General features: G+C 57.8%; 1 protein-coding gene across 7 annotated transcripts in view; it reads right to left on the reverse strand.

Annotated features, from left to right (window-relative positions):
• Positions 1-9,295, reverse strand: part of TRPM2 (transient receptor potential cation channel subfamily M member 2) — a 66,452-nt gene extending 57,157 nt beyond the window's left edge. For 2 of the 7 annotated variants that reach the window (XM_010338215.3, XM_039480569.2), the window contains exons 1-3: positions 7,401-8,858; positions 5,781-6,048; positions 4,940-5,028 (exon numbers count right to left, since the gene is read on the reverse strand). In XM_010338215.3, coding sequence (XP_010336517.2) covers positions 4,940-5,028; positions 5,781-6,048; positions 7,401-7,423 — 380 coding nt within the window. In that variant the 5' untranslated portion in view covers positions 7,424-8,858. Of the gene's footprint in view, positions 1-4,939; positions 5,029-5,780; positions 6,049-7,400; positions 8,860-9,075 lie in introns of those variants that run through there. The other 5 variants (XM_074389504.1, XM_074389503.1, XM_039480571.2 and 2 more) reach the window with 5 other exon arrangements.
• Positions 9,296-10,088: the final 793 nt, after the last annotated feature.

Consider the following 10,088-nt stretch of genomic DNA (forward strand, 5'->3'; position numbering starts at 1 on the left):
TTCACTTTATGAAAATTTAGAGCTTTACACATATGGTGTATTCTTTTCTGTGCAATATTTTAATTTTTCAAGTACATATATGGTAGAAGCTAGATGGGAAGATACTGCAGTAGTCTGGATGAAGGAATATGTTGGTTTATTTGGTTTCTTAGGAGACAGAGTCTCTCTCTGTTGCCCAGGCTAGGGTGCAGTGGTGCAATCTCAGCTCACTGCAATTTCTGCCTCAATTCAAGCAATTCTCCTGCAAAAAAAAAAAAAAAGAAAGAAAGAAGAAAGAAAGAAAAAGAAAGAAGAAAGAAGAAAGAAAGAAAGAAAGAAAAAAAAAAAAAAGGAGAGCTTCTCCAGGCTGGACTGTCCCTCCGTCCCCTGACAGGTAAGAGAGCTTCTCCAGGCCTGGACTGCCCTGCAGTGAGTTTATGCCGAATGCCTGCTTTCCTGCCAGGGGTCTGAGATTTGGGTGGTCACCACGCAGAGTGGCCCACGTGGCCAGCACAGGACGCACACCTTGGGCTCTGAGCCTCGAATGGGCTTTGCAGGTTGTTGAGTTCTTCACTGCTGGAGGAAGGAGCATGCGTGGTGGCAGCACAGGACAGCGGCAGCAGCCCACACTCACATCTTCCGGATGTGCTTGCCAAGCCCACACATCTGCCTTCACTGGGATACACTTTAGCTGTGAGTCCTAGCAAACCCCAAGCAAGGGGGATGGCTTTGGGGAACCCCAGAAGCAAGTCTGCCCTGCCGACATCTGACCCAGGTCACCACCCTTCCCTCTCTGGGCCCCGCTGCCCCCCAGGGGTTTCCACGTCCACGTGAGAGGCACACAGAGCCGAGCAGCAGAGGCCTCAGACCACAGGGCCTTGCCTAGGCTTCTCAGTACACAGCAGGTCAGGGTGTCAACATCGTCCAAACCAGAACACTCCATCTTGAATAGGCACTGGGTAAAATGAGGCTGAGACCTGCTGGTTTTCTTTCTTTTTTTAGACAGAGTCTGGCTCTGTCACCCCGGCTGGAGGGCAATGGCACAATCTAAGCTCACTACGACCTCCGCCTCCTGGGTTCAAGTGATTCTCCTGCCTCAGACTCCCGAGTAGCTGGGATTACAGGCATGTGCCACCACACCCAGCTAGTTTTGTATTTTTAGTAGACACGGGGTTTCTCCATATTGGTCAGGCTGGTCTCGAACTACTGACCTCAGGTGATCCACCCACCTCAGCCTCCCAAATTGCTGGGATTACAGGTGTGAGCCAGCACACCCTGCCGAGGCTAAGGCATTCTAAGTCACAGGATGGGAGAAGAGGCTGGCACAGAGGTCACAAAGACCTTGCTGATAAAATGGGATGCAATAAAGACGCCAGCTAAAACTTGCCCAAACCAAGATGGTGTCAAAAGGAGTGGTAGTTCACACCTGTGATCCCAGCACTTTGGGAGGCCAAGGTGGGTGGATCACCTGAGGTCAGGAGATCGAGACCAGCTTGACCAACATGGTGAAACCCCATCTCTACTAAAAATACAAAATTATCCAGGTGTGGTGGCACACACCTCTAATCCCAGCTACTCGAGAGGCTGAGGCAGGAGAATTGCTTGAACCCGGGAGGTGGAGGTTGCAGTGAGCGAAGATCGAGCCTTTGCACTCCAACCTGGGCGACAGAGCAAGACTCCATCTCAAAAAAAAAAAAAAAAAAAGTGACCTCTGGACGTCCCCGCTGCTCATTACACACTAATGATAATATATCAGCACGTAAGGGACACTGCCACCGGCAGGCACCACAGCCGTTCACAGATGCTGTGGCAACATCAGAAACACCCTACATGGTCAGAAAGGAAGAGGACAGCAGTTCTGGGAAATCCCCACCTCTTTCCCAGAAATCTCATGAATAATCCACCCCTGTTTAGCACATAATGAGAAAATAACTGTAAAAAAGCTAACCAGCCAAGCACGGTGGCTCACACCTGTAATCCCAGCACTTTGGGAGGCCAAGGAGGGCGGATCACCTGAGGTCAGGTGTTTGAGACCAGCCTGACCAACATGGTGAAACCCCGTCTCTACTGAAAATACAAAATTAGCTGGGCGTGGTGGCGCATGCCCGTAATCCCAGCTACTCAGGAGGCTGAGGCAGGAGAATCACTTGAACCCAGGAGGCAGAGGTTGCAGTGAGCTGAGATCGCACCACTGTACTCCAGCCAGGGTGACAGAGTGAGACTCCATCTCAACAACAAAAAAATAGCCGACCAGTAGCCTTCAGGGCTGCTCTGCCTGTGGAGTCGCCCTTCTTTCATTCCTTGACTTTGTTAATAACCTGCTTTCACTTAACTCTGTGGATTCGCCCTAAATACTTCCTTGCATGAGATCCAAGAACCCTCCCTTGGGGTCTGGGTCGGGACCCTTTCCAGTAACAAGGGTGCACTGCAAGCTGGCGCATGACTGCTCCACAGTCCCCACTCCTTCCACACGGGGCTCTTCGTCACTGTCTGTACATCCAGCCCTCCATGGCTGGATTCTACACCTGCAGATTCAGCCAACCACGGACCAAAAATATCGAGGAAAAAAAAATTAAAAATAACAACAGACCGGGTGAGGTGGCTCACGCCTGTAATCCCAGCACTTTGGGAGGACGAGGCGGGCAAATCAAGAGGTCAGGAGTTGAGACCAGCCTGACCAACACAGTGAAACCCCATCTCTACTAAAAATACAAAAATTAGCCGGGCATGGTGGCACGCACCTGTAAGCCCAGCTACTCCGGAGAGGCAGGAGAATCTCTTAAACCCAGGAGGCAGAGGTGTCATTTGAGCTGAGATCACACCACTGCACTCAGGCCTGAGCAACAGAGCGAGACTCCGTCTCGAAAAAAAAAAAAATTAAATTAATAACACATTGGCTGGGGCAGTGGCTCATGCCTGTAATCTCAGCACTCTGGGAGGCTGAGGCTGGCAGATCATTTGAGGTCAGGAGTTTGAGACCAGCCTGGCCAACATGATGAAACCCCATCTCCACTAAAAATACGAAAATTAGTCAGATGTGGTGGTACATGCCTGTGATCCCAGCTACTCAGGAAGCTGAGGCAGGAGAATCGCTTGAACCTGGGAGGCAGAGGTTGCAGTGAGCTGAGATCACACCGTTGCACTCCAGCCTGGGCAACAGAGTAAGACTCTGTCCGAAAAAAAAAAGAAAAGAAAAAAGAAAAAAAAACCAACAACAAAAAAGCAATTTTTTAAAATGCAGTTTAACTACATATGTCACATGTACACTGTATCGGGTATGACAAGTAACCTAGAGATGACTGAAAGCATCCTAAAGGATGCGCACACGTCACATGCAAACACCACACCATCTCAAGTCAGTGACTCGAGCACTGGGGATTTTGGTATCTGTGGGTGTCCAGGAACAATTCCCCAGGGATGCCGGGGGACAGTTGATATACTGGTGACCATGAAACTCTGCTGATGTCCCAAGTACACTAGAGGTTCCTGGCTACAAAGCTGCCAGCCGGGGCAGGGTGGCAACTTCCTCTGCTTCGGCATCTGCTCCTGTTACTGCCCAGGGAGAAATGAGGCTCTTATCCGAGGAGGGGCCACACCAGCATGTGGGCCCCCAAGACAGCCACAGGCCACAGTCAGTATGGGACCTTGGGCAGGTCACGGGATCCCAGAAACGATGTCATCTTTTCTGATCATTTGTATCTGATTTCATATCACAATCTTCTTCACTCTTGTCACCCAGGCTGGAGTGCAGTGGTGCAATCCCGGCTCACTGCAGCCTCCACCTCCAAGGTTCAAGCGATTCTCCTGCCTCAACCTCCCAAGCAGCTGGGATTACAGGCACACACCATCATACCCAGCTAATTTTTGTATTTTTAATAGAGACAGGATTTCATCATGTTGGCCAGGCTTGTCTTGAACTCCTGACCTCAGGTGATCCACCCGCCTTGGCCTCCCAAAGTGCTGAGATTTCAGGCGTGAGCCACTGCACCTGGCAACACAATTTCTTCTGTTTCTCACACACAGGATGCTCCTCCCTCCCCATATTCAGCAAATATGAGCTGAAGGCCGTTCTCTGGGAATTGATACAACATTCTCCTTTGGTCCCATTTCCCCAAAAGCTCAGCAGCTAGTAAGAAAGACACACACAAAGCCACACAGCTAGAGCATGACGGCCAGGATCAAAGAGAAACACAGTGCGGGGAGGGAAGCTCACTTCCTGGTAGAGGGTGTGTAGTCAGAGAGGCCAGCACGGCAGAGGTGGCACCTGCGATAGGCCTTGAGGGAGAAGTAGGAGCTCACCAGGCGGTGGAGGAGTAAAAGGAGGAAGCGTGTAGCCCATTTATGGAAGAGCATGAAACGGGCATGATGGAGTGGGCATGGGGGGTGGGCACGGGGCACAAACATGAATCGGTACTCGGTTCCTGCTTAAAGGCAGGACAACTGTGGAGTGCCAGCAGCTCAGGAGGGCCGCCCCCAGTCACTCAGAGGCAGTGCCCATGCTGCCTGGGCGGGGGGGGGGGTCTCAGTCCGGCCTCTGGCTTTGGCAAGCTGTGCAGGAGGCCGTCTTCCGGCCGAGGGCTCTCCCTAAGGCCCTGCCAGCTCCCGGAACCTGGGAGTGGGGTGGGGGTGGGGGCGGTGTGGAAACGAGAGGGTTAGAGGATGCAGCTGTGTTCCAACCACTGGGCCTCACCACATGATAGCCCTGTGATGGCCCTGGACAAGCCACCGAAACTCTGCACTGTGGTTCCCCTACCTACAAGGCGGGGTGAGGGTCAACTGTTCCCACAGGAGGCTTGTAGGGTAAGCTGGAAATGCTCCATGGACTCTGAGCCTTGCACAGACACAGAGATGTCTCCGCTGACCCGCCACGAACGCCCTGAGGGGTCCTGGTCTGAACCGCTACTGCACGTGGGATCAGAATGAAGGAGCCGGAGGCCTTCACGCAAGTCATGCCACTTACCCAGCATCAGACAGTTTGGAACTTTCCACGAAATACACACATTCTTTCTTCTTGATGTTTTCGGGAATCCACGAACTGAGGTTTTCTTGCTGAAGGTAAAGAGGGCACATGGAGATCCTCCGACATTTGGAAGGGCACACCCCAACCCCCAGAGACACATCGGCGCTCCTTGAGGAGCCTCCACACTCCTCTGACCGAAGAAAGGAAGCCTGAGCAACCCCAAGCCATTTCAAAGGCCAGGCGCACCTTGCCAAGGCTCTCAGGGGGGGATTCAGGAGGGAGGAACGAATCTGTGAAATCATTTCCTCTTGGGGCCAATGTGAATGTGCAGGACTTTACAGTTTACACGGCAACACCACCTTCCTTGGGAACGGCGCAGAGGCTGGGAAGCTGGGACCCTGCATCCTGCACCATCAGGAAAGGGCAGACATGCTCCTGCCTGGCCAAGGGACTGCAAGGTTCCATGTGCTTTCAGTACGCTTGTATCTTTGTATCGAGGGCTTCGGGGAAAGTTAGCCCAGGCCAGAGCCTCCCAATCAGATACACGGTGGGAAGTCATTATGCAACAAGGTAAGTGGGTGACAGATTTCCACGACGCTGGCAGGACACCTCTGTGTTAACACAGTGATTTCCCAATCAGGCCAACCAGCGGAAATGACCTCGCAAGCCACAGAGGGCCGGAAAGGCCAGTCATGCATCACTCTCCCAATTATCCTCTCCCAGAGGCGCGGGCGCTGGAGCCCCAGAGCTCGGCAGATCCTTGCCCCACCCCCCGCAGTCACGGCCTCAAGCTGCCACCTCTTCCGCCACGTGCCAGCTGCAGGCTGACCAGCAGGCCTACCTTGTCACTGCTGCCGAAGGGGCACTGCGGGCTCCAGCTCTTGAAGAGGCTGCTGTTGCTGCGCTGGAGATTGGAGGCCCTCCCAAGGTCAGTGACCCTCCTGGGCAGCCCCCCGGGGCCCTCCTCCTGCTCAGAGCCAGCTCTCCTCAGGGCCAGGGGCTCCATCCTGATACCCCCACGCCAGCTGCAACCAGGCCTGCTGCCTTCAGGACAGTCCTCTCTCCAGCTCGAGACACTGGGGGCTCTGGAGACACACAGCGGGTGGTTGCTGAAATAGATGAGAGACAGGAAGAGGAGGCTGACGTTCTGAGAGGAACCGGCCGCTTGCTTCCTCGTGTGAAGCCCTCTCCGGTTCTCCTCGTCAGCCTGCAGATCTTCCCAGCTGCCTGAGCTCCGTTCCCCGGCCGGGGCCCTGAGCCTCTGGGACACACGCACATGTAGGAGTCCCAGCGCCCATTCACAATGGCAACAACCTCAGCTCACTGCAGGGCCGGAGAGAGTCCCCCCGCCCCCCCCGACTGCTGCCGTCCCAGCTGCACCGCGCACCGCAAAGAAGTTCCCATGTCAGCAGCAGCTGCGGTGACATGGTGTCGCAACCCTGCAGCTCTGCACAGCATCTGCTTCCAGACGCCGGCCACCACTGTCACATTCCAGAAAGAAGAAACAGACCCCACTGCCCACAGAGGAAGCTGCTGTTGTTTGAGATGGAGTCTTGCTCTGTCGCCCGGGCTGGAGTGCAGTGACTCCATCTCAGCTCACTGCAACCTCCATCTCCTGGGTTCCAGCGATTCTCCTTCCTCAGCCTCCCGAGTAGCTGGGATTACAGGTACCCGCCACCACATCCAGCTAATTTTTTTGTGTTCAGTATAGACCGGGTTTCACCATGTTGGCCAGGCTGGTCTCGATCTCCTGACCTCAAGTGACCCACCCACCCCCGCCTCCCAAAGTGCTGGGATTACAGGCGTGAGCCACCACGCCCGGCCTAGAAAGGAAGTTCTGGGGAATGCCACATCTCTCCACTCCAGGAAAAAGATGATAATTCAAAGGAATATTATTCTCGCATATCCTTTCCCCCGGCTCTGATGTGGCCTTCGTCGCCCAGGGCCTCCCTTTACAAATGAGAAAGTGAGCACGTTCAGGCCCTGCAGGGCTTCCCTGAGCCTCAGGCACCCACAGTGCCGTTCCCACAAGGTCACCCATGGTCACCCCCAGCCACCGCCCCAAAGGCGTGATGGGAGGGTTGCTTGGGGGCAGATGATTGGACTGCACGTCCCCCTCATCCCTGCCCTGAAACCGCATCTCTGACCAGGTCCTCTCCACTGCACAGGACAGTCACTGTCACACAGCCCTTTGCTCTGCTGTCCTCCGATCCCATGCGGTGGTGACTTGAGCCCATCTTTGGGGCCACACAGCTTGAAGCTCGGTGCCAAACTTGAGGCTGAGCTACCAGCTGCTGCCCTGGGGCAGGCACTTTCAGGCCATCCCACCTCCCCCACTCTCCCTCCTCCCCTTTGCCCCTTGCCCCCCCTCATTGCAAGACCCCTAAACTTCACTTGCAGAATGGCAGAGGTACCCTGCCCGGCCTTTTCCCACAGTTCTCAGAGCAGATGTCCCACACACCTGCAGGGCCTATCCAGAGCCATAAGCCATCCCTGCAGCCGCTGGCCTGGCCCCACAACCAGCTTCTGAGGGAAGCAGAGGGGCAGAAGCGTCCCCGGCGGCAGCAGGAAGAGGATCCGGAGAGCTTGTGGTCCCACTGCAAGGGACCCAGACCACAGGCAGCTCCCCAGGCGGGCAGTGCACCCTGCATGGGATACAGATGGCTAGAAACGAAGGCCCCAGCATAAGACGGGAGGGTCCACAGTGAGGGACTCTGCCTTCCAGAAGGCCAGCATGTCCTGTTGACATGCTCTCTTTCAAGCAGTCACCCACAGCCCCTGGGCTCTTCTGCAGGGTCCTCTAATCCCCGTGGCAAGTGGGCCCTGGGAAGCAGGTCAGCCCGGCTCCAGCACTTTGCAGAAGGCAGCCAGGAGCCCCTGTGAGCATCAGATGCCCGCTGTGGGGGGGTCACTGGCTCCACCAGTCTCCAGCCGATGGGCGCCTGAGCCTGCACCCCGAGGGTGGGGGACCCTGAAACCCAGGCCTGGCAACCCCCTTCCATGGGCCCATCCAGCCGTCTCTGCGGCTTCTACCGAAACTCCCAGGCTCAGTCCCTTCCTCACAAGTCACCTGAGAACGGCTTGGACCACCCTGGTTCACAGCTAAAATTCTCCACAAGCTTGTGGCCCAGGTGTGGGTGTTGAGGGCACTCCAGAAGGAAACGAACTTCCAGAGAACAGATGCACCACGCAGGCCTGAGCAGGAAAGGCCCCACCAGGGGTGGATTTCCAAACCCGATCCCCGCTCGGAGCTATTCCCGGGAGGAAGGAGTGCAGTGGAGCGTCCGGGAAGGAGCGTGGGTTGGGGGCATTCCATACCCTTCAGGGTGAGCCTCAGAGCAGCCCAGAGCAGCCCCTCCCTCAGCCCTGGGGGTCCCTCAAGGCAGGGGTGGTAGCGGGAAGACCACCCGCAGCATCACCAAGGCCAAATTCAAGTCTGGCTGGTGCCTGAGTCCCGGAGGCTCCCGAGGAGCCGGGTGTGCCCGCCGCACCAGCCAGCCAGCCCAGCAGATTCACCGGGAAAGGGAAGGTTCTGCCTGGGCAGGGCAGGCCTTCCGCACCAGCGCCCAGTCCTCCCCGGGTAAACCGTGTGGCCGCCCTGCCCTCTCCGGAGGTTGCTCGGGCACCCTCCGAAATCCCCGCGTGGAAGCCAGACAGCCAGACGCGGGGACCGGGACGGAGGAAGTCAGCGCCGCAGAAGCGGGTCCTGGGGTCCCGGAGGAGGAGGAGCAGGGGCCTGGGGACCGCTGAGTCCCTCATCTCCCGGCCCCTCGCGCCAGCCAGGGTCACCCCAGCGGCAAGGCGCCCCGCGGACAGACAGCACCCGGCTCTGAGTCTGCGCACACTCGGCGCTGCAATCCGTGCCCAGAACCCCGCCGGTGCCCCCGAATCCCGCCCGCGCCGCAAACCCCGCCACGCCCTGTACCGGCGCCCCGAATCCAGCAGGCTCCCCAAACTCCGCGCCTCGAACCCCAGCGCTCCCTGCACCGGCGCCCCGAACCCCGCCGGTGCCCCCCCATCCCGCTCGAGCCCTGCCCCAGCGCCCCGAATCCCGCCCGCGCCCCAAACCCCGCCGCGCCCTGCACCAGCGCCGAGGCCCGCCACCTCGGTCCCCGCACCCCGCGCCCTGCACGCACTTGGCACCCGGTTCCGCGCTCCTGCACCCGCCGAAACCTTCACAAGCGTCCGCGCTGGTGCCCGGCCTCCCTCCGGCCCGCACGTGCCTGCTCTGAGCGGCCGACGCCCGGCGTCACCCGCGCCCCCGCGCAGCACCGCTGCCCTGGCCCCGCGGAGCAGCCCGCAGCTCGCCCGAGCGTGTGCCACGTGCCCGATGCAGTGGAGCGGCCGCAGCGCTCTGCGTCACTCAGCCCGGAGGGTGCCTCCCGCGCCGCGTCCGCGCCCGCAGCTAAAGTCAAGGCCACGCGGGGGAGACGGGCCCAGACACCGCACCTGCCGCGGCTCCCCAGAGACCTGGGGCAGGACCCTCGCGCGGATGCGTGCCTTGCGAGGGGATTGTAAGCCGGCGATTGCCACGATTACCTTCAAAACCCGAATAGCCAGCGGGAGGGGGACAGGCAGGACCGGAGTGGCAAGGGGACCAGGTCCTGAGTGAGACCCCCCCCAACAACGGGATTTAGAACCGCCTGCTCAAGGACCTCTGCAGTCCCTCCCCCAGCACTCCAGATGTGACCCCAAAGCTAGGGACTATTCCCAGTCAGAGGCAGGACCCCAAGGCTGGGGCAGGCTCAGGTCCTGCTCCCTAGATCTGTCACAACGGAGGGGACAGGAACAGCCAGAAAGGTCAAGACAGCAGCCCCCATCTGTGGCTTCCGGCCCCACACATGAGTAACTCCACCCTGCATGTGCTGCCCACTCTCTGGCTTGGGGAGGGTCGGGGACTGCACTCTAATGCCTGGGAAGGTAATTCCACCTTTCCCAAAGGTCCAGACCACCCAGCCGCGCTTTCACCCCACAAAAGCACACTGCCAGCCCCTCCCTTGCCACCAGGGGGCAATACCGGGCTGCCATTACTGGGCCCTGCAGGCCTCCCTGTCCACAGAAGTGAAGGGGGCCCTGTGGCCTCCGTGTCCATGGAAATGAAAACAGCCCTGTGGCCTCCATGTCCACGGAAGTGAAGAGGGCCTTGCGC

This window comes from Saimiri boliviensis, chromosome 18 (genome assembly GCF_048565385.1).
Source record: "Saimiri boliviensis isolate mSaiBol1 chromosome 18, mSaiBol1.pri, whole genome shotgun sequence".
Taxonomy (NCBI): Eukaryota; Metazoa; Chordata; class Mammalia; order Primates; family Cebidae; genus Saimiri; species Saimiri boliviensis.